We start from the raw sequence: 25,576 nt of genomic DNA on the forward strand, positions 1-25,576 counted from the left end.
GTCTCTGGGCGCTCCACTGTTTCAAACTTAGCGGTTTTTAGCGATTATTGTATGTCTGCATTCTCCGCTGGATTTCAGGTAGATTGTGTCTACATAGATTTCTCTAAGGCCTTTGATAAAGTTTCACACAATATTCTAATTAAAAAACTATCTTCTTTACGGTTTCATTCGGTCTTCTTGCAGTGGATTGAATCATATCTGCACAATAGRCGATGCGTTGTCAGTGTCGATGGAGTGTCATCTGATTCATTCATTGCGTTTTCGGAAGTGCCACAAGGAAACGTCTTGGGTCCACTTCTCTTTGTGCTGTTTATCAATGAAATTTCCTGTTGCTTCTCTTTCTTTAACTTTCTATTATATTGATTATAGAATAAAATAATATATTACGACTTTGCAGAACTTAATCAAATATTAAGAAAAATTAAGTAAAACTTTATAATAACAAAAAAAAGCAAATAAATAGCTAAAAATTTAGTTCCTAATATAAAACACCATAAACAAAGAAGAGAGTATGAGCAAATGTGTTAAAATTTACAACTTGGCAATTTTGTTGAATATGCGTGCGAATTATATAACAACTTTAAATTAACCTTTAACTTTCTTCTTCTTTACTGGCGTAGTCAGTGGGTTTTACGTAGTCTCAAATCCAGCACATAACCTCGTTATCCGAGTAGAATAAAGTTATCTACTACACATTGATATAACAAAGCGCTTTTTCAAGACCGATGACCGCTAACAGTCGCTGGTGAACAGACGCTGCAATTAGACTTCACCGAACCCTTAAACCGAATGTGTCGGAGTGGCTCCGCTGAAGCTTCCTCTTTTTCAGCGTGACCCCCGGCTCCACACGTGTTGGCTATCGCATCTTCAAAAGAATTCAATATGCTTTATTATTGAAAATTGACTTTTGCTCTTTTGAAGTACTACGATTTTTCGATTGGACTGAACTTTCATAACGTTGAATTTATGTAATATATATATAATGAAATGGGATAAACCGAGAATCTATGCAATTTTTTATTAAGTAAACACATAAAAGTATTATATGGAATGTGCTTACAACATATATGTATTCATATAAATGGCTATTTTATATAAATTTTATAATTTAATACCATGTATTGGGTAAAGTCTTCGTATTTCGTATAAAAAAAATTGTACAATTTTGGTTGACCACTTTTTGCCATTTTTCCGCTAGAGACATTATCCCATTAGTGTAAATCGAGATTTCGAAATTTTTAGAACGGAAGCAAGCGAACCATTGTTGTGCTACATGAACTGATACAGCATCGTCTCCGTAAACTTCATAAATTTCATTGGTGGCTTGCGTGACATAATTCCCTTTTTAATAAAAACAAATTCAAAATATAGCGAATTTATTCATTATTTTCACTCATTTTTGAAAACTTCCCCGAGTTTAATTTTTTTGGTTAAATTAAGCTTAAAATCTCCAACACTGTATGGTATGGCACAATGTGACACATCTATTGACAAAATACGAAACATTTTTGGCTCCCCAATATATCGGAATCAAGCGCTTGTATGGCAAACTTTTTATTTTGACGACATATAATCAGGAAATTTTACGAGTTCTTTTAACATAAATGATAAAAAATAGTAAATTTCAATTTACAGTCGCGAAATTTTGTATTGCAAGTTTTTGGGTTATTATTTAAGAAATATTTAAAATTTTCGATAAGATTCTTACAGAAAACAGTATAAGGAAATCCAAAAGTTAAGATAGCCCTCCCTTCACAAAAAGAAAAGGTTTCCATACAAGGAATTGTTTTTTATCAATCAATTTGTATGACCGCGTTAAAATGTCAGCCTGTTTTTTTATCAGATCATTATCAACTAGCAACTTAGTGAATAAGAATTCATTTGTTACAAACTAGAATAATGAAATATGAATTTCAACATTTTGTTTTGATTTGTGCTTAATATCCGTTTTACGAAAATCTCAATCTAATGGATTTTTATAGCTACTTGAACAACTTCGTTTTTATTCGTAAATCATATTTTCACTATATTAAATAGTTGAAAATAACAAGAAGGATGCCTGCAGAGTGGACTCTCAAAGCCAAGCTGAGCTCAACATTTTCATACGAAATTGCATAGGCGTCGCAGGTTGAACGCTGACCAAAGCCGAAGCTGATCCATGCGAAAAAACAGTTTTAATGCGTTCTTCGGCACCAACTCATGTGTTGCCTTGGTTATTTGTATGTTGGTCTCAATTTTGTTTACAAGGAATTACAATGAAGAAACTGTTACAACTAAGAAACAGAGCAAAACAGTATAATACCAAAGTTTCGCTCATTTTCACAATCTCTGTTATCATATCGGTGGTAAAACTTAATGTATCTGGCGTATTGATTTATCGTTTAGTAGTTTTTAACAGTGCCATTATATCGGGAGTGAGCGGGGTTATCCGATTTCATCCATTTTCACACTGTCGGTAGGAGTTCGTATAAGATTTGTACTCAGCAAATTTGGTTGTTGTAACTTTAAGTGGTTTAGGAGATGTGTACATTAAATTTGTTAGATGGCGGGGCCACGCCCGCTTTTTCAACAAATTTTGCCTTACTACTGTGATCCTTTGTACCAAATTACAATTTGATATAATAATGTAGTGCTTAGCTATGGTACTTTATATGATATTTAAGATATCTAAATTTTTACTGAAGTTACAGCTTGCACGGACGGACGGACAGACAATTATACAAAAAGTAAAATGTCTTGAAACTTACATTGTTTTAATATCGAGAAATGGATAGGAATACATATTAAAAATAAAAGAAAGTTCAATTCCACATATACACTAATAGTATTAGTATTATTTAAGTGATTTAATTTTTTCTCTCAAACAAAAGAGGAAAAGGTTTATCTTTAGTTGGTTGAAGCCAATTATCTTTAGAATATTTCACATTGTTTTCTGTCTCAATGACGTGGAAAGTGTACGCGTGACGGCTCATTTGTGAACGATTTTGCTCACTTTTATGCACCACATTGCCATGAATAATAATACAAGTACCTAAAAGAAAGATATTATATTAAATGAATACGTGATTCATTTGCTTTACCTTTGCCTACGAGTAGTGGTGTATAACTTGATTGTGGATATATTGGTGCTGGTCGATCATAAATAAGTAACTCGTTGGCTTCTTTATCTGGATTTCGCTTGTAAAGGCGGTGAATACCACTTTTATGTGATCCTTTTATAACTTCTAAACATCCATTTTGAATAGTGCAATCTTCGAGTGCGAACCAAAAACCAATAACGGAATTCGGTTCAGTATGTAAAAACCAAGAGTCCTGATGTGATATAACTTCGCCGCCAATACCTGGATTCTTGTATATATACATGCTTTGGCAAACAGCCGGCTTGTTGAAGTTCAACTGCCAACATATTTCCTTAACACGATTACTAAACGTTAATTTGTTAAAAATTGGATGTTGAACATGCAGGTAATGACCAACTTTGTTTAAAGCCATCATTGGATCTACCAATAATTCACCATTTTCATCAAAAGCACCCTCTTCAAAAAAAAAACGAACTTTATCACCTGAATCGAGAAAGTATGTTTCTTTGCTGTGAGCATCTTTTTGATTTACTGTGCTGAAAACTTTCCGATTTTCTTGAGGTGCATCCAAACAAAGAGCACGGCCGGCTAAATAAAGTTCATCGATTTCAGATGGTGTAAGAAAATCTTCGATAACAACAAAGCCATTTTGGTTCAGCTGAAAAAAAATAAATTATAAACAAAATTAGGTATTGATTGTAAACAGAATGATTATACTTGTATGTATATTTAGTTATACATATACCATTGCACAAAATGCATATGTATGTACATATGTGCATCTGGATATTTCATGTAACAGCCAATCCTTCATAGTACTTATTGATTTTAATTTTTCCATTTTACTTTATAATTCAAAATGTATTAACGGGGTAATTAACATAAGTATCATGATGAAACCGGATGGTGGGTTTTAAATTTTGGCAGAACAGCTTATATATTTAGTATATACAAACTTCGTGTATATGCTCAACTTTTGATTGCTCTTAGCTATGAGTATATTATTATTATTCTGATATAATATCCATATTAATATTTTTACACAAATCACCTAAAAAAGATCGATTGAGATATATGTAGGGTTATACCTATAAATGATCAGGGTGATGAGACGAGTTGAAATCAAAGTGACCATCTGTCCGTCTGTCTCTGCAAGCGACGAAGAGATTTTGCTCAACAATTCACAATAAGGTGGGGCACCTATGGGTGGGCTCTGCACCTGATAAATCAACCTTCGTAAACAGATTTTCTAAGTTGGAAAGAGGCGAAATTAGCACCGAAAACAATGAAGGCAATGAACGCCGGCGAAAGCTTTGTGCAAAGTGTGTGTCGCGCAAGTTCGTAATCCAACAAAAACAACGAATTGCTGATTCTGAGGAGTGTGTGAGTGCTTTTTAATCATAATAAAACCGAATTTTTCCGTCGGTGTGTGATAATAGCACCAAGGTTCCATAATTTCACACTGGAATCCAATTAACAGTCAGCCAACTGAACGTAATGACCCGATTATCAAGGATGGGAAGACGGTGCGTAAAAGTCGGCTGGCAAGGTTATGGCATCAGTTACTTGGGATGCACGTTATATAACAATATCGAATGATTACTGTGCCATCACACTGCGTACATGGTTGCAGTTTTTATTTTTGAGGAGGGATCAGTTTGAAATTGTACGTATTTCTCTATATCTCAAATTATAGTAGACCTTTTTATCACTGTAGTTATTACGTTTTTTTTTTTTATGTTAGATGTCGTATTTGGTTTATTATGAATGCATTTGCGTCCTTCGCCTATAATCTAGTAAAGTAGCTGCAATGCCTTGTTCAGAGCAACAATCAGAATAACTCTTTTATATAGTATACTGTGTTGTTATTTATATACTCTAGCAGGCAGTTGCTACAGAATATTATATTATATTTTGTTCACCTAACGGTTGTACGCATCACCTAAAACTAAGAGAGGTAGTTGTACATACTATATATAAATGATCAGGATGACTATAAAAGTTGAAAACCGGTTGACTGGCAGTCTGTCCGTTCGTCCGCGCAATCTGTAAGTTGAGTACAAATTGAGATATTTCAATGAAACTTGGTATGTGGATTGGGTTCCTTAGTACACTAATTGCCCACAAATTGCTATTAACCGAAAACAAATAAAATGCCATAACTAAGCACTTAAGATATAAAGTTGTAAATTGGAACAGAATATCCCAGTAGTAAGTGGCATCTGTGGAATTTTTTTTTTTTAGTGGGTGTGGCCCCGCCCTCTAATAAATTTAATGTACATATCTGCTAAGCCAATTGAGCTACAAAATTTGCTGAGTACAAAGCTTATAAGAACTTCAACCGACAGTGTGAAAATGGATGAATGGAAAATCGGCGCCAGAGACATTAAGTTTTACCACCGAGATGGTATGAGACAGCTTTAAGGGCGCTGATGTAAAAATTGGACCAAGGGGCGTGGCATCGCCCACTCGGAACTCGACCAATCGATTTCGACGAAATATAGTACATGGGATTTTTCTTACATTCTTATACCACACTGTCAAATTTGCCGAAATCGGACATCAACCACGCCTACTTCCCATTCAGCGTAATTTTCAATTCCAAGTAACTTTGAAATCGGGTCGATATTATCACAACTCCCATATACTACATATGCATAGCGATTTTCCTTTTTCTAAGAAACCTTTTGTCAGTGTATGAGCTACATAAAGTGTATGTATTTATAAAATTGCTTGTATTTCGATCCTCTGGTTGACGTTTTCACCTTAAGATGTTTACCTGGCTTTGATTCCTGCAATTTGCAAGCGTATAAAATGTTCGACTGCACCCGAGCTTAGGTCTTCCTTACTTGTTTAACTTATTTCTTTCTTTTTTTGTAAAAATAAAATTTTCAAATGATTCTTACATGAATTCTGAACACATGCCTATGATTTGATATATAATTTTGGTATATTTGAATTGTATTGACTTTTAACATAAAGAGATAAAAGGTATGCTATGTCCGGCCCCTGGATCTAAGTTACCTCCCCATCAATTTTTAACCAAATCGGTTCAACTGTTCCTGAGTTATAAAAATGTGGTGTAACACGACGATTTATATAGATTGTCATCATGTTATTTTTTCTTAAATACATAACTATAAAAAAACGTGTTATTATAATCAACTATTGAATATAGTTTCCACTTCATACGTACGCAGACATCATTTATTTACTAAGTATTACTTTATTTAATTTTAAAATTGTGAAAGTAATGTAAGCTTTAAAACTATTAAAATAACATATTGTATATACATGTATGTATGTAATTAATTTAAAAAAAAAATTAATAGTGATTGACTTTGCATACACATATTACAGATAAACACACGTGTGTGCGTACATACCTCATCTAACAATGTACTATGCATTTTTTGCTCCTTTATTCGCCTTTTAACTTAACCTTTTCTTTATTAAAAACGAATAAATTTTAATTATAATATTCATACACAATTTCTTATCTTAATATGTCTTATTACTTTGGTTTTCTAACGTAATTTTAAAATTTTCACAAATATTATGCGATCAGTTGCACATTCAATTTTGAACTGAGTTGAAAATTGTTTCTACTTTTAACTTAACGATTCAGCTTTTTTCACAGATTACATCCATAACGACAATAACATTAACCGAACATTAACATCACTAGACGAGTGGGATCAAACGCACACATCATATCGTCACCAGAAATGCAAAATAACGTAACAAAATTTTCGGAAATTTACAGAGGAAGGAATGAAACACGTAATAAAATGGAACATATGTGAGTGAAACAAAATTTAAATATTGGTTAAAACTGGGTTACATCTGATACAGAAATGTATGTAATTTGAAGTAGTGGATCGTAATCAATGAAATCAATTTCGAATTTTCTGATGATACGTTATTTTGCATTTTAGGTGCATTTGTACCTATGCATTTGTATGTATACATATGCATGTGTCTGTGCCCATTTGTATGGAACGTTAAACGAATCAGGAAATACACACACTAGTTTACGACTAGAAGTTCGAGAACTAGTCGAACTAAACAGAAATACAAAAACCCTTATTCATAAAAATTTATAGGACTGCGAATTGAATACTACAAAGACAGGATCTTATATTTGACTTTTAGGTTATTAAAAACGGAAATTTGAAATCTTATATTATTGCATAAATATTAAAATATTTTAAATTATCTAAAACAAAAATCAGGTCAATTCAAATAATTAGATAGTTTTATTACTACATCGAGCTTCATATTTTAGATTAAATTGACGAACGGATTAGATATTATTATAATAGGTATCAAATTAACCAAAGATATGAAAATATATTATATACTAGTATAATGAGTATACGTAGGCAAGGAAAAAGTGAAACTCATTTCATATATCTAAAAATTACACTAAGTCGACTTATCACGACTTGTGATAAGTATAGTGTCAATATAATTAAAAAGTTCTAGATCCTAGGCAAAACGGTGAACAAAACCTTTACACTATATTGTACATTGGCAGGTAAAAATATTACACTATATATGTAAGTCTGACATTATTCTCGTCATGTACATATATGGTGCAGGCCGTACGCTATGAGTTTTCGAGAGAAAGGTTCTGCGGAAGATTTATCGTTCTTTGTGCATTGACCACGGCGAATATCGCATTCGATGGAGCGATGAGTTCCATGAGTTATATATATATAATTGCTTACATCGGTCAATCTGTGAGGTCTGGTATTGTGCCGAAAATGAATAAAATCGGGTAAAAACTCCATATATCTTATATAAATATTTTTGGTTCTTCCGATTGCCTTTATACCTCTTCTTAATGAATTTCAGAATTCTAATAACGTTATACATTGGATGAATGCCCTGATATACTTCCCCCAGTCCCCATGTACTTTTTATACACATTTCCAAACATTCTATTGACATTATACACATATTGGCCAATCTGTGGCGACTCAATACTGACCGGTTTGGGAGAGCATCAATCACCATTACAACGAGTGAAAAATTGCTAAATTCTGGTAGAGAACCATAAGATAACCGTAATGATTAGGTCGGTTTATTTCTAAGTAAAAATGCCAGAAAGACGCTTGCTAGAAAAATCACAATAATTCGTGTTTAGGCGCCAATTGAACTGATTATGACTGCAAACTAAATTTCTACTACAAGCTGTCAGCTACTCTCTCAAAAACTCCTAAGGGTGATAGTATTATTTTGTAGGTAGTCTGATATAACTAGATAAAGATAACTGCTGTAAAGCTTACGATCACTAAAGCGGCGAAAAAATTTGATGTCAGAAAGATAAAAACAGCGACCACACTTGCCAAATTTGGTAAAGCTCTTCAAGTAATTGACCCATCCGATCAAAAGGAAAGAAAAATTGGAAACCTATAAAACGCTATAGGAACGCCATCGATGATTTGAAAGGTTTTTTTAATTGGGCCCTGCACCATAATAAGTTTGGTGAAAATATCTCACAAAGAGGTATGTAAATCTTTTTTAACCAAATTCGTTCACAGCAAATATTTATTATAATGAAATAGTGACTACCCCGCCTATCCCTTCATAGTGGTTATGTTGAAAATTAATATAAAGTGAAATAATAATAAGATTTTATTTTAACATCAAATTCATTTATTCAAACAAAAAATATTTTATTAACCTTATTATGACCTTACGAAAAATGACGGATTTTCTAGATTTTTTAATGCTGAAATTATCTAATCAGTCCGATTTTTTTTTTTTTTTTTTTTTTTTTTTTTTTTTTTTTTTTTTTTTTTTTTTTTTTTTTTTTTTTTTTTTTTTTTTTTTTTTTTTTAAATAAATACACTCATGACGAATACAAACTTATTTTTTTATGCTTAATAGTTAAAATATAATAAAATGTAATAGTTAAAAAATTGTTGAAATGACACGTAAAAAAGGGCCTGTACGATGTCCACGATTGCGGCGCAATTTTAGTCTAAAATAAAAATGCTCTCTCCAAATTGGAACTAGATATCTTCAAAACTCTTCGTTTGAGAGTGGAAACCGTTTCGAGAAACATCACAAACAAGCGTTTAGCTACCGCAATATTTTGAAACTCGATTTGAAAATTTGAGAGCATTTTTATTATGGTGTACACTTTCCGATAATGCAAAAAAAAAACGATTTTCAGAAAATTTCACACTGAGATGATCCCTTAATTGTAATCACATATAAATATAAATTAGACACAAGGATATGTTGTATCAAAAAAAAAAAAATAGAAACAACTTTTCAACTGCCAACAGAAACATGTTGCATAATTAGTAAGACCAAGAATTTTCATTTGAAATGTCGAATTGTATTGCTGAACATAACTCAAATAAAGCTTCGACAATTAAGTTGTCCCAAGAATTAATGAATACAATGGTTCGGGTGGAGTTTTTAATGTTGGCAATCTCACATTGCCACTAGCACAACACATTTCGTGCGTATTACTTTGAAAGTTAGTCTGATCACAATGTGGACAAATTACGAACATCAATCTAATGTATGCGTGCATACCATAATCAAGTGAGCCCGTTCTTAAGTTATAAAATTACAACGAAAAGTGGCACTGCTTTTTATATGCATATATAGATATGGTATAGAATACCAAAAATGAGGATAATCGCGTTAAAAGATAGCAAAATTAAATTAACGTATAATATAATATTAAACTATAGTTGAATTTTGAAAATAAGTGAAATCGGAATTACCTCTATAATAACAATTTTCGTTAGTCTAGCAGACTTTATGCCACTATGTCGATATGTGTGTGAATTATCTTCAAAAAATTCGTTGAAAACATGCTAGTATAAATGCCAAACGTTAATGCAATCATTCCAGATCTTCCCCTATGACCAATATACGCAATGTAGTGATTTTAATCCATTTTGGCTTTTAATATGTGTGACCTTTTGATAAAATTAAGTTCTAAAAAAATAAGCCTAAGTCTAAATCTCAAATCCCATATACTTATTCCCTTTCCTGTGGTTGATATGCTTTACTCAACTACCCTATATTTCTTCCGCATCCATTCTGTACGTTTTTTTCAAAGATTAGCAGCTTTTACGATTATTAGCTCTAAAAAGTTAGTCTTCACACAGTCATAGGTTTATTCATGTTTATATTTTATCAGCACAATTCGCAAAGTATAATAATTTAGTGGTCTCACTCTAAAACAGATCTCACAAACTACTAAAACTATATCGTGGTTATATCCAAAAATACTAAAAGAGTTAAAACATAAAAAAAAATATTCACGTTAATGTTGAATATGAGCTGCATTCGTCCGGTTGACTTTCGACCTTCGAGTTTACTTTATATAACTTGTAGATATACATATTGCATACCAGAAGGTACACACCACTTGTGTTGACTGTTTAGTATTAATGACAATTATTTGGTGAGTCACGGCGGTCAATTACGATTACAATTTCTTAGAGGCGCCATAGAATTGTACTTAACACCAGCAGTAAATAAATTGCCGTAATTGTGTCAGAGTTGATCAGAAGTCCCTATCTACAGCATACTATTTTTTATTTCACCACAAGAGGCCGGCAGTATAAGCTGCCCAAGTGAGATCCCTCTTAGATTCAACCTCCTAACCTATCTATCTAATATTTTGGAATCAGAGTTCTACATTTTTTTTTCTTAATGTCCAGCTACTGATTAGCACTGTTATGTGGGTGGATCAATAGTTTCATTATATCCATTTAGAAAAGCAGCCTTACTGGTTTGCATTGGTATACAGAATTAACGTCTCAAACAGGTATATATGTAATGTACATATATACATAAAAATATACTCACTCACTCACAGCCACAACACTATTATTATCAGCATCTACAACAATCATCAACCAAAAACAATCGACTACATTTATATTTACATACCATACATTTTATATGTTACGTGCGTATTCTTGTATAATGATCATTACAGTGATATTCGTACAGATGTGTTCAATTTTATTTAAAATCATTGACTGCAAAGTGAAACCCTTTTCTATACTTACAAGTATGTATGTTTATGTAGGTACATATTCTAAATAGAAAGAAGTGTCCGAAAATAGGTTTTAGGACAACTTTTTGTTTACAACTGTTTCATTTCTTTAATTCTCCACAAAATGTAGCACTTTTTTTAGTCTAAATGATTTAGGTTAATTGAGGTATATAAAAACATAAGTACATAAAGTTTGCATTTATTTAGAAAAGCGTATATGCAGCCTACATTATTATAAAACTGAGATGTTGATTACCGCATAACTTTATAATAAAACTTTACCTTTGCACCAAGGTGAATCGATAAACACATTTCTCTTGATGCACACCACATCTGTTGGGGCAAAAATAACAATATAAGCTCCTCAGTAAGTACCAGTACCAAAATGCAAATCCAGCACCTTGGTAACAATAACATTGTGTTGTATTAACTATGATTGAAACTACAACAGCGGCCAAAACTATGAATATCTATTGTTTTGGTTGTATGTCTGCTTTCGAGTCAGTCAAGTAGTTTCGTAGCTTTGGCTATGGCTAACCGAGTCTGGCCAATACGTTTGATGTTTATTACGGTTTGACTGTGAGCAGCAATCGGACGTGTTTAAAAGAGCAGTGCGGGAACTTGTTCGCTTTGCTTCAGCGGAATTTTATCCATTTATAGACAAAAACTTATTTCATACATATACTACATACAAAAAAATATATATTTTACTTGTTTCTTCACTGTTGTGGTGAGCATCGATTGCGTCCGTGCTTTAAGTTGAAACTGGTAAAAAGTTGTTTGAATAACAAGAAATTTGCAAATTAGAGAATCATAGCCGAATCTTCCTTTTAATACTTTCATAACAATCGAGGGTGATAAGGGTGACTTGTGAGCAAAATTCCAATTTGAAAATAGTGTTTTTTGTTTTGTTTTCCATTTTATGCCTGCATTTATATCCATATATGTACATACATATATCTGAAACTCTGTTTTATACAAGCAGTCTGCAAAGTTTCAGATATACAAATTTCAAACAATCTTAATAGATAAAAACTGTGAATGTACCTCAATTAATGTATCATAGTTCAAACGGTCGCATTACCTCTAAACATCATTTCACCAACTATAATATGGCACCGCTCATGCAGATTCTCCTAACAGCTTTGATTGGATTAATATGCGTTAGAAGTGAGTATTCAAAACTGCGTTCAAATACAAACTAATAGTTTCATCGTAGAATAAGCGATTTTAAAAATATAGAAATAGGAAAATAATAAAAAAGAAAAATAATATCCTTATACTACATACTATAATATTTTTCATATAATAGTACATTCATCCATGATTAATTTAACATTGTCTACCGAATAAAAATTTCTTTTGTCAAAGCAACCAAAATGACTAGCTTTTGCATATGTGTATGTATGTAAACTTTATAGACTTGCATCAGTTGTTTGCAAAGCCATAGTTAGTGACATTGCCGATAACTTAGCGCTCCCGCTAACAAATTCATATTGTTGCGATAGATGTAACGATCCGCTGCACATACACCATATGCATATATGTACATATATATATATATATATATATATGTACATATCTGTAGGTAGATGAGAAAAGTTAATTGCGCTTACGCTTATTTCAATTCGATTAGCATAATACACATATAAATATGTACATATTTATATTTTTCCTTGGTTCAATTTCGAAGAGAGGTGTCTGCATGTACATACATATATTTTGCTAATGCTACTTCATCTGTAAATTGTAAGTTGAGCTACTACTGAGAGGAAATCAGTTGAAGTTTTTGTCGGTTGGCCATTGGGTATTCGATTTGTTCATTTCGTCTGCATGTCTTTTGTACCCTTGTTCCAAGTTCGCATATATAACAATAATACCAAAAAAAAAAACGGAAAATGTTGCGAAAAGTAGGTCATAAGCAGTTTGATGGATGCGCGACTCACCGTCGACTGAATTACCAATGGTTACGAGACGACGACCAGTGCAGTATTTTGTATGCGTACTTCGCTAATAACAATAAATATATACAGGAGTACATATATACATAATTAACTTTTATAAGTTAAAAAAAGGAAACAAAGTTCTACTTCCAAATTACAGTGATATTCATCATAACTGATACCGATCGTCGCAATGTTTTTATCTGGGTAAAGAGCTGTCCACATATGGGTGCGTGGCAAAAATGTGTGTTTAAAATGTATTCTTAGAGTGAGAAGCTGCAACTCAGAACTATGACAAAATGACAATTATAACATTTGTTTCCATAAGGTCACCCCGAACCAGGCGAGACGCAAAACACTACAAAATTAATAAGAATTTAAAATAGCGGGAACTATGAATTGTACACTCTTGACACATTTTATGAAATTTTGTTCGTTTATCAGAGATAACGAAATAAACAAAATCTTTCCAAACTACTGTCCGTGGCTGGTCATTGGACTCGTACTCATGTCCGGTTAAAAAAATTGTCAAAGTATTAATGAAAACGTTGTGTTCATGAAATATGTCCAGTTATGATAACCGTCCGCTTATGAGGACTGTCCGTATTGGAAAATTTAACTGTATAGCATTTAAGAAATTGTGTAATTACGATTTAAGAAAAAGTTTCTTTAAAATGTATTGACTTTAAAGTAAACTTTTAGCCATAAAATTACATGGAAGCTAGCAAAAGATTTTGGAAACAGCTATGAACTAAATATTTATAATAATTATTTTCTCCCGTTTAAGTTACCATAACATTTCTATTTAGAATATGTGCCTAGCCTTTCATAAAAATACAAATATCTCACACTAAACGACGGAAACAAAATTCAGATATAAATCGCTAATAAAGGAAAATAATTTGACCCATTTTTAAGGAGGGATATCACATATGCATATACATATGTATGTTAGTTGTATTGCATATATGGGGTTAATACTTTTTTAATGTTTTGATGATTTTAAACAATAATAACGCTTACATACATACTATGTTAAAACAATGGATATAACAGATATAGGGTTATATGTACCAAAGTGATCAGGGTGACGAGTAGAGTTGAAATCCGGATGTCTGTCTGTCCGTCCGTCCGTGCAAGCAGTAACTTGAATAAAAATTGAGATATCATGATGAAACTTGGTACACGTATATCTTGGCTCCGTAAGAAGGTTAAGTTCGAAGATGGGTAAAATTGGCCCACTGCCACGCCCACAAAATGGCGGAAACCGAAAACCTATAAGGTGTCGTAACTAAGCCATAAATAAAGATATTAAAATGATTAAAATTTGGCACAAAGGATCACATTAGGAAGGGGCATATTTGGATGTAATTTTTTTGGAAAAGTGGGCGTGGCCCCGCCCCCTACTAACTTTTTTGTACATATCTCGAAAACTACTATATCTATGTCAACCAAACTGTATAGAGTCGTTTCTTTTACGCATTTCCATATACAGTTCAAAAATGGAAGAAATCGGATAATAACCACGCCCACCTCTCATACAAAGGTTATGTTGAAAAACTTACTTGTTTTTATCATCCTTACTTGTTTTTATCATCCATCATCCAACTCAGACATACATATACCACAACATATCATGTGTATATATATTGTATATAATCAAAAATAAAAAAATAAGGAAATATTTAGAGATATAAGACAAAAGTATAATTTCAAATTTAGGTAAGCGTAAATAAGGTTTAATTTTAAACATTATTCCAATTCCACAAAAGTAATCATTTAGTCATTATTAATTCCGAACAAACTGGTTCTAACAGTTTAAATATGTACACACAAACATACATATGTATATTGTAATTACAACAGGCATGCTATTTTCTTTTAATCTTTTTAGTTAACACCCTAGTCAGTGCTTCCTTTCCCTATTATGGTGCAAAAATAGGTGCTTTAACACGACTACACCACGGCGTTTCGGGGGACGTGTATGCCGTTGATTCTCGTACATTGTTTATCAAAAACTTTAATTATGATGGCGAGGCTCCAGGTAAATTCTTATACATATATACATATATACATTCACTTATAATATAAATACATATAACCAAAATGGCCTGAAATAACAGCAGTGAGGCAAATAAATTAAATTTAAAACAATATATAAAATTGTTCCTTTTAAAACGTATCTCTTTACATTATAGTGCTATCTTATTTTGAAGAAATTTACATTCAATACTTCAATATACATACATATGTATTATTTTATTTAACGTACTGCATCATAATTGTTTACGATTTTATGCAGCGGCGTACTTCTATGTGGGAAGCACAGCGAAACCTAGCAACGACGGAGCACAACGCCTAAGAGATGAACGAGGAGGGGTTACTGCCCTTAATCGACGTTATCGGAACAAAGATATAACATTACCGCTACCCGATGGGAAAACATTACGTGACTTTAAATGGTTTTCAGTTTGGTGTGATGAGTTCGCCGTAAATTTTGGTCACGTTTCTATTCCAAGTGATTTGGATTTTCCTCGTCCTCAAAAAATTGCATCTTTGAAGGGTGTACATGCTGTGTATTCAGATAACATTGTAATTGTGGATGCACAAACACTTTTAATACCAAACTTTAGCTACGATGGTGAAGCACCAGGTAAAATATGTCATATTTTAAGTTTGTTAAGTCAGTCCAATTTTTCGCCAGATTTTCTAAATTATTTTGTTATTTTCTAAAAACATTTAAAACAACGGACCTGCATTACCAGGTAGCAGAAAAGAAATGTCATGTCATTCTTCAATTGTTTTATTTTCTTCTTAACGCAGATGCCAAATTTTGGGTTGGTCGTGGACACCGACCCGGTCCTCAAGGTCTGCGCATTCCCGATGAGAATGGGAAAGAAATTCCACTACGGCGCTATGATCGCAAAACTATTGTGCTCACTTTACCCGACGACTTAACAATATTTGACATAGGACACTTTGGGGTTTGGTGTGAAGCTTTCACAGTCGACTTTGGCCATGTTCGCATTCCGGAGGGATTAAACGTGCCACCATCACTAAAAATGCTTGGTATTAGCCCGCAGGTAAAAAAGAACGTGCATGCATAAATTTTAAAACTCTAATTACGACGTTAAACTACATATATATAAAAATTACATGCTTAATGTTTAATTTCCTATTTTTATTTTGCTAATTTAAATAGCAAAAGCACTCACTTCAAAAAACATTTTCATCAATTCGTGTTTTTTATAGACAATTACATTTAAATGTACATGCTATTTACTATCCCATTGCAACAGATACTGCAACACATAAGGCCGAAGCACTAAAAAATTATCTGACCCGAAAGTATGTATGTACATATGTGTATATAAAATTTCTTGCATACATATATACATATGTACATAACTATACGTAGGAAAACAACGCATATTAGTAGAATGTGTATATTTAATTTATTAATAATACAGATTTTTTCCTAATCGACGCACTATTGTACATAAGCTTGCCGTCAAGATATTACCACATTCTTTTTGTTCGTGTAATTTCAGATCTTCATTAATTTACCACTTAAATAATTTTTGCTATTGTCCATTGTAACAGTGTATACATACCACATATACATACATACTTGTATGTACATGTTTTGAATAATTACTTTGGAACTAATTTGATGCATTTGTTGTTTTAATGTTATGCGATTTCATTTAATTTATTTATGTTTCTTCTATCACAAATATCTATTTTTTGCTGTTTGACTGCCTACTTCATTAATATAGGGTGTTTTTAGAGGTATATAATTTCCAGAAGTTACTAGCTGCTAGGCGTACGTAAGGGAAAATCAAAAACTTTGATTAATGATGAAGTTGGCTTTGATATTTGATTGTAGCCTAAAAGTATTATTTACTTAGGATATGTACGTTGCATACAATCTGACAAAGAAGAGCGTAAACCAGAAAAATATTTTATTAATACTCTCTGTCTACATACATACATATGTATGTGTTTTTGTATGAAAGGGAATTATATATACGTGTATGTATGTAAAAAGAATATATTGTCTAAATCAATATGTTTAATTCTAGATATTTACGATTTTTCTATATACCGTAAACATTGAAATCTTTTTTTTTAAGAATTAAATTTGAACCTTAAACTTAAGATTTTTGCAATACAATTCACATATCCATATAACATATGGTAGATGAATGCACATGTGCACGTGTGTATATGTCATATAAGCGTTGTTTGTATTATCTACATACATATGTAAAAATGTAAACACAACAATTTATTTGTGCAAAATCAACTTTCATAAATCCCCACACTAAATTGTAAGAACAATATGCTTAATATTGTTTCCCAGCATTATTGTAATTTTAGTCATTAAAAAGCCATTGAGAATAAAATATTTTGTTTCATTATTCCTTACATAAATATTTAAGTGTGTAACTCCTTAATGTCTGTTTAGAAGTAGTTGCATTTAAGCCGCATATACATATTTTCACTGCATAAAAAATATGTATATGTATATCTTGAATAAATTTTAAAATTTTATATTTATTCTGCTCATATCAACGGTGTACATAAACGAGTAACTAACGCATTATTATAAATAAACATCTGATTTTCTACATTTGTATATTTTGGTATAACTGCTGATGTTATTAATAAATTTATTTATTTTCAAACTAATGTTTAGTGTGACTAGTTTCAATAAAGTAATGATGAAAACATATGCATACAGTCTTACCAAAGAAGTAATTGATTTTTGGAAAGTTTTCTTAAAAATATACATACATATGTACATAATATGTTTACTATGTTAAGCTCTATTTAAACGATTGAGCAGTTGTAGAAATCAATAACAGTAGGTTTTGGCACAAAGTAATAAGCAGCTATGTTTATTCTGTAGCGTTAATGAATTTGCAGTAATAAATTAACTTTAATAAAGTTTAATTAGATGTGATAATAATTTGTACATATATACACACATATATACATATACAGATAAATGTATGCCATTAATATTACAATATATGTATGTATGCATTACATTTCCAATTAATTTGATCTAATGGAAAATCTTAACATGTATTTATTTTTATCTTTTGACTCCTTACATTTTTACTGCAGAAAGCATACTCAAGCTATAAAATCAACTGAGACAGCTGCACATTTTTATGTATAAGTACATGAATGCTTTCTGGTAGCTCGCGAGCACGCACAAGATTGATGAAAAGATTCGATTTTTATAAGAAATTGAAATCTAAACATTTGTACTTGTTTATTGTCTAATAAAGTCCACACTAAAATCGAATAAATGACATATCGTATAGAAAAGAATATTTAGTAAAATTTGTCCCTAAAGCTCCCCCTTGTATCTTCTTTGTCCTTATATTTATTTTATTTTTTCAACAATTTTTCAGTCGAGATTAAATTGTGAAGTTCTATATGATGATTTAGCATTTGAAGTGAGATGGGCCGTTGCGGGCGATAGTATTGTCATACAACTTATTGCGAAATTAGGTAAGTTTATGTGGAATATCTATGCACGTATATGTACATATACATGTATTAATATATGATTAATAAATTAGTTCATGAATCCCAAAAAAGGGATTTCTAGTATTTTCAACTGAAAATATATAACATATATCTGAAAATAACAACACAGCTATTCAGTTCGCTTTTGGAAAAGCCGGTGTTTGGATACCTCATTAAAGTGGCATAACTGCTTTCTATTCTATCTCTATATGAGCATGCCAGTCTATGTGACTTATACCATTTTCGTTTTTCGATTTTTGTTGTTAAGGTTTGTTAAGCGAACGAAAATTGTTCTATACTTGATATATGTATGTATATCTTGTGTTTTTCTGACTAGCTCAATTTGAAAGAAGATTTCGCAGTTGTAAACTACTCAATGATTATTTCTATATATATACAACCAATTGTACAAAATTTATTTCCCAATGGTTTTGTGTAAATACCTCTGGTGCAATACTTCTGCTTTCGTCTTGGCTGTTGCAACGACGTTATTTGCTAGTTCCAGATGTTGTATTCATGCGAATGATATTTGGCCAAATATGCGTTTGTAGTATGAACTGTTCTTATTTAATAAACTAGTTTCTTATTATTTTATGATATACATATTTGGTCATGGATTCAAAAAGATTGCTATACTCGCAGCGATGGCTATAAGGATCAGGATGTCGGGCTTGTTGGTTGTGGAATTTAACCACGTCCAAAAATCTGAGTACTATACTATAATATGTCAATCTTCAGCTGTGGTTAATAGCTCTATAGGACAATTTTAAAGCTTTTAATTTTGTTTTGAACAGTTTCTGTCAGTATATAATCTTCACTTATTAAAAGTTAATTTTATCTTACTCCGAATGACCTCTCTATATTAAGAGGTAAGGGTCTTTGATCTCTTGGTATGCATATTTGCATTGTTTATTTTACTTTATTGATTTATTATAATTACAATTTACCTCTACTAACAGCGTAATTCGAGCTAAACTCTAATAAAAATGTGTATACTATTCGAATACTATATATCAATTATTTTATCGTAGACGATAACGAATACATGTCCTTTGGTGTTTCTAAAAATCATGAGGAAAGCAAAATGATTGGCTCTGATGTTGTAGTTGCTTGGGTTGAAAAAGATACTGGTAAAGGTTTTGCAGTGGATTATTACTTGAGCGATAAATCACAATGTTCTGGTGGGCTTGGAGTATGTCCTAAAGATAAGATTGAGGTTAAGTATTGGCTGACCCACGCTGTCAAGTTTTATATAAGCTAATATGAATTTTCAATAAATTCAAACACAGAACGGTACAAACGCAATACGTTTACTAAATGCTGCATGGGTAAATGGATATTCCATCGTCACCTATCAACGATCTCTACAATCCAATAACACATTAGATGTACCGATTTTAGTAAATTTGTCTCAAGCAATCGTTTGGGGAATCGGTCCACTTAATGAACGTAATGAAGCCTCATACCACACATATTTTACACGATATTCCACTCGAATTGATTTTGGCCGACAACCCATTTGGAACTGTCCTTCACCTGAAGGCTCGAAAACAGGTGGTAATAGTGAAGAGGATAATTATGATGATAATCAACAAAGTAATCTTCAGAGTTACTCAGCTCATAGAATAACTTTAAGTTCAAATAATACACAGTCTGAAGAGTTTTACGATAATCGTCCACAAGCCTTACAAAGCTCAAGTAGACGCCAAGAGACGCGACCTTTAGCACGTCCTCATCAGCAGCCTATTCCAACGCCAAAACCTACTAGCACCAATGGAGCCTGGGATATTCCTGCTATACAATGCTATGAGCCCGAAGATGGGGTATTTTATGCACAGATGGGTCCGACAGGAGGGAAACATGGTTACTCTGCAATTACAGGTACACTCATCGAATATACAGGTGTACATATACATACATGTTGTGCTTTACAATTTTTTTCTTATTTAGGACATGTTGGTTGGGGTATATCGTGGTATATAAATGGATTACTTATACCAGAAATTAATGTTGTGCGTGGAAAAACGTATACATTTGTGGTAGAAGGTGGTATTGATGCCGATATACCTGCAAAATACCATCCATTTTACATTACCGATGACTCTGTAGGTGGCTACGAACATAAAAGAGAGGAAGACAAAAAGGTATGATATACTATACTTATAATTAACAATTCAACACTAATTTATGAACAAATAAACTCTTTGTTCCAATTTTAGTGAAGATCAATAGATTCTGATTGGTATTAAAATTAAATAGTCTTCGCAATAACATTATATGTATACGCAATACATTTCCCTTTTTTTAACATATAGTCCGTTCGCATATTTGCTGGTGTACATCGATCTCGTTCTGGTCAAGTGTCACCGACTGGAGTTGGACGGCTTTGCAATTGGACTCCGGATGTTGATGGCCCACCTGCAGATGATTATCAATCGTTCGGTGCTTATCAACGTACCCTTACTTTAAAATGTGATCGAGGTGAACCCGGTGTCATAACATGGACTCCCGATCGAAATACTCCAGATACCGTTTATTATCAGTGTTTTACACATCGTTACTTGGGTTGGAAAATTCACGTTCACGATACATGCGATGATTCAGAGTATTCTGCATCAGCTTCGGAGAAGTACGAGGAGCTCGCGCCGCATTTTAATCCTGCTGATGCTGATGCCGAAGCATCGATTCGTCATGAAACCAAGGTCAGCCCCAACGACAATTTTTTATTGAAGCACCAAACAAATTTGCTTAAAAACCATAATATGAATGGAACTCCGCCAAAATTATCTTTTGAAATAACGAAATCATCAGAGATTACTAAACTGATTTCAGATGGAATCCGAGCTGCTGAAGCTCTCGAGCAGAGCATAATAAAGAACACAAACATCTACAACGCAAATATCAATATGAGCACCATTCCGAAAATAAAATATGATAATCCGATGGAAATTTCACATACGCAATTTCAGCATCAATCTAATATGAAGCCAGTGACAAGCATTAAAAAAAACGCTGTAGAAACAATTTCTATTGCTGAAACACCGCAAGAAACTTTACAATTGGGACCACTTATTTCTACAGCAGTGCCAGAAATTTTACATGGCGAAAACTATGTCATCTTGAATGATAAAAATTCACAAATATTTTCACAAGCGAGTTCTAAAAAAACACTATCATCCACATCATCAATTCCTCTAAATCTTTTGCATCATCATTCACAACATACACAATCTCACAATCATTTATATAACCTTACTCATATTCCAGCACAAAAACCCATAGGTCTATCTGAGTTTCTTCGACCACCTCAGAACGCTGAACTCTTACATGCCGTCAAATTACCAGGACGACGCCCACTTCTCAGACCTCTCAAGAAGTTGCCATCGGCTAAACCTTTACTACCGTATTTGCCTCAACGTGCACCCCAAATTTCGATACAACCTGTGCCACAACCATCCGTTATAGTTAGCCATTACCGTAAGACATTTCCTGGACTGTTAAAAACATTTCTAAATGAAAAACTATTACCGATTCAATCTGTAGCTGCTTCCGTATTATTGCTTGGTGAACCAACGACTTTGAATGAACATCGGAAAAATGAAGCGACGTTGGTATATAGAAATTTAAGCTCCAGTATACCTGTACCATACAATGATACTGCACCACAAGAATCAAATATGACTATTACTTTTGCTAACAATGAAAGTCATACAAATTTAAAAAACCATGATAAACCCAAGTCAACAAAGATTAAGAATGGATTTAAGCCCGATTCAGTAGTAATAGAAAGTGGTTTTCGACCAATTATACGTACAGATGGTCGCCCTCAACATCTCATCATAAATCAAATAGTTCATCGTCGTGAAGACCCAGGATTGGAAATTGACGAAGTAATGGAGACAGACACGCTCTTCCTTACAGCGCAAAAAGTTACACAAACACAAAATTTTGAACCAATGTTTATTCCATCACCTCTAGATAGCACCAATGTAACTAATATGATACAAAATGTTGTTTCATCTCCGCCAAATTCGAATCTAAATGAGTTTAGCTTAAATATATCAGAAAACTTCCCTAATAGTGCTAAATTCCACAATTTGACAATAGAGGATAATTTATCAGAAATGAAGGATGAGCGTAGCGAAGCCACTGACAATTTTGATGGTGCAGTGACAAAAACATCCATAAAAAATGATAAACCTGACGAAGATTCATTGATTGAGCCGAGGAATCACAGTTTGTTTATCGAAGATATAATGTCCGAAATAGAACAAATCGATGATGAAAACGACCGAGAAGCTCAAGCTGCAGAGCGCATAGACACATATTATCTTCCACCAGATAATCGTAAGATTCCACATTCTAGTTTACCAAGCGGCGCTGTTGTTACATTTGACGGGAAATCCATAGTAGATGGTAATTTAGTGTTGCCACCCAAATTGGAAACTTTTGAAAGCCCAAATCCGAGGCGACAAGCACACGGTCTCTCCCAAATTGAGCAGCTCATCAGAAGTACACCTCAAGTTCAGCCGTTCCGAGGAGAGATACCACAACCAGTTATCGAGTTTTTATCGAATGAACGCTCACGAAATCGAGTCGCCGGTTCAGGTGGTGGGGGAATGGTAGGTGCAATGGGTCTTGAGAACCCGGGTCCATATTTACCTTTGACTTCGCTTTCACCACCACGAGTTCATTCAACTAAATTACAATTATTGCACTCATCCACTAATAGGCAATAGCGTAAATTAAATGGAAATGCTACCCAAAAACCACATTGAATTTAAATGACTAGGAAATTATGTATGCAATTTATATTAATAGAATACTAATTAGTTAGTTAGTTAGTTATTCTAAAATACATTGATATAATTAATTTAATTACCTTATACAGTCAAGGAAATTGATCCCACGACATTTGGGTCTAAATAACAGGAACGGCACCGGATTTTTTTTTTGGGCCAAGGACTGTTAACTCTAGTGTTTTCTGCCGCTACAAGAACAACAACATCGCTACTCTAGAACTTAAATCTCTTTTGTATCCTAAAAAATTATAAAACTAAAGTCAATCACTAAAGTTGTGCTGTTATTCTAAGTATGGCTCACAATAATTTCATTATTAAACGTTAAATTAATATGAGGGCTGTTTGCATCATATGCGTAAATAATATTTTATTTTTTCCATTTTTCCAAACTATTTTTTTTTTTTGATCATATATAAATATCTTTCGATTTTCAACATGGTCATTTGAGAAGTTTGGTTATGCAAACAGGGGAAAATCGGCTAAGAGCGAATTCCGCAAAACCGCAGCCCGAATCAGCTGATACGACCTATCTTATAAAAGCGCAATGCAAATGATCAACCAACACCGCTCCCGCCGCCCGCTTTACCGAAGGATACCATAGATTTCCACGGTTTTTGGATTTTTCCCGTAGAAACGTGTCAGCTCTCTCACAACGCAGGGTTGCCAGTCTCAATATAATTAGAAAAATAGTCTTCAATATTTTCTTAAACTATCTCAAAATCAGAGCCGAATGCTAAATGTATAAACTATTTTTAATAATTTCATTTCAGTTTTGATATTTTATATTATGAAAAATTGTTATTGAAAACTTAGATGTGTGTGAAAACTACATATGCGTATTGAGCAACATTGTTCAAATGAAAACAAAAAATAATTACTGATTTCTACGGGCTAAATTTTTGACTAATATTGTTCGCTACGGGGCGCCAACTAAGGAAAGTTTCTGCTATAAGCCTTCGCCTTAATGGCCTATTCACATACAACTTTCCTTGCTTTGGTTGACAATTCATACTCTACCAACGAAACCAGGAAAGCAAAACGCACTCATACAGAAGCAAAAAGTGTGCGAAGCAAAAGTTCTATGTTAATCGGCTGTAAGATACTCTTTCTTTCTTCTTTGTCAGCAATATCCAGAAATTAACGTATGACAATTGATGTGTTGAATACAATGCTGCCGACAGACTGCAAACGACATCTGTCAAATATTAAAATACACTCGTTCTTATGGACGGACCTATTTTGATAGCTGCACGACTACACGACGGCTGGCCGACAGTTGTCGTTCTCGCTAACTTCAATTTGATCCTATATTTGCCAACGACAGTAGGACGACAATAGAGTTGACAGTAGAATGGAAGATAGAGAGATGAGGTAGAGTGGTGATGCCACTAATATGWAAAATGTAWAATTACTCAAAGCTCTAACAAACCTGWCRTTATTTTACAAATAAAAGCATAAAATAGCTCTGTTACATCATTTGTAATAACAATTGATAATTTAAAACAAATAAATGATGCGCGGAACACAATGCTCGCGACAGACTGCAGCAGCACGACAGTGAACTGAAAACGGCGTTGTGAATCCTACTACTTGAACGTTTGTGAGAGGGCARCAACATAACAATGGCCGGCATGTACACAAAACAACGCAGTTGTCCATTTTGCATGTACACAATTTCGTTGTGGCCATACTAATACCTTGCACTTCAATGAAATTTTAATACTTTGTTCAAATTGAACTTTTTGAGCAAAAAATAACTAAATAGGCAAATTTATTTGTTTTAAATTATCAATTGTTTTTATAAATGCTGTAACAGAGCTATTTTATGCTTTTATTTGTAAAATAATGACAGGTTTGTTAGAGCTTTGAGTAATTTTACATTTTACATATTAGTGGCATCACCACTCTACCTCTACTGTCCACTCTACTGTCGTTTCCAAATATAGGCTTAACATATAGGATCAAATTGAAGTTAGCGAGAACGACAACTGTCGGCCTTACTCAAATTTGGTAAATTCAGCTAAATCCACGAAATTCTTATGCATTACAAATTTGCATTAATATGGATCAAAGGCGCAAGTAAACGTAAATTTAGCCCGCTAACCCATATTAGCGCTGTCGTCCGTCAGGGCTATTAGGGCTATCCAATTTAGAAAATAAAGC

The 25,576-nt window shown here is 33.0% G+C and overlaps 2 protein-coding genes across 11 annotated transcripts; one reads left to right on the forward strand and one right to left on the reverse strand.

Annotated features, from left to right (window-relative positions):
- Window positions 1-2,732: 2,732 nt before the first annotated feature.
- LOC108966264 (phytanoyl-CoA dioxygenase domain-containing protein 1 homolog) lies at window positions 2,733-11,466 on the reverse strand. Of its 2 annotated transcripts, XM_018929049.1 has the most exons (4): window positions 6,599-6,658; window positions 6,467-6,527; window positions 3,081-3,738; window positions 2,733-3,031 (listed from the first exon to the last, which is right to left on the reverse strand). In XM_018929049.1, exons 2-4 carry the CDS (start codon window positions 6,488-6,490, stop codon window positions 2,847-2,849), a joined length of 867 nt encoding a protein of 288 aa, XP_018784594.1. In that variant the 5' UTR covers window positions 6,491-6,527; window positions 6,599-6,658; the 3' UTR covers window positions 2,733-2,846. The 2 variants fall into 2 exon arrangements, with proteins under 2 accessions (XP_018784594.1, XP_018784592.1); XM_018929047.1 differs by lacking the exons at window positions 6,467-6,527; window positions 6,599-6,658 and adding an exon at window positions 11,404-11,466.
- A 193-nt stretch (window positions 11,467-11,659) lies between these two features.
- LOC108966259 (protein Skeletor, isoforms B/C) lies at window positions 11,660-23,776 on the forward strand. Of its 9 annotated transcripts, none has more exons than XM_018929033.1 (10): window positions 11,660-11,991; window positions 12,150-12,291; window positions 14,959-15,108; window positions 15,367-15,717; window positions 15,888-16,147; window positions 18,494-18,593; window positions 19,643-19,827; window positions 19,901-20,492; window positions 20,562-20,755; window positions 20,927-23,776. In XM_018929033.1, the coding sequence occupies exons 2-10, from the start codon at window positions 12,177-12,179 to the stop codon at window positions 23,348-23,350; spliced, it is 4,371 nt and encodes a 1,456-aa protein (XP_018784578.1). In that variant the 5' UTR covers window positions 11,660-11,991; window positions 12,150-12,176; the 3' UTR covers window positions 23,351-23,776. The 9 variants fall into 9 exon arrangements, with proteins under 9 accessions (XP_018784578.1, XP_018784582.1, XP_018784577.1 ...); XM_018929037.1 differs by having other exon boundaries at window positions 12,188-12,291; XM_018929032.1 differs by having other exon boundaries at window positions 11,660-11,889; window positions 12,107-12,291.
- The last annotated feature ends 1,800 nt before the right edge of the window (window positions 23,777-25,576 follow it).

Source organism: Bactrocera latifrons, unplaced genomic scaffold, assembly GCF_001853355.1.
Source record: "Bactrocera latifrons isolate USDA-ARS-PBARC rearing strain unplaced genomic scaffold, ASM185335v1 scaffold_158, whole genome shotgun sequence".
NCBI lineage: Eukaryota > Metazoa > Arthropoda > Insecta > Diptera > Tephritidae > Bactrocera > Bactrocera latifrons.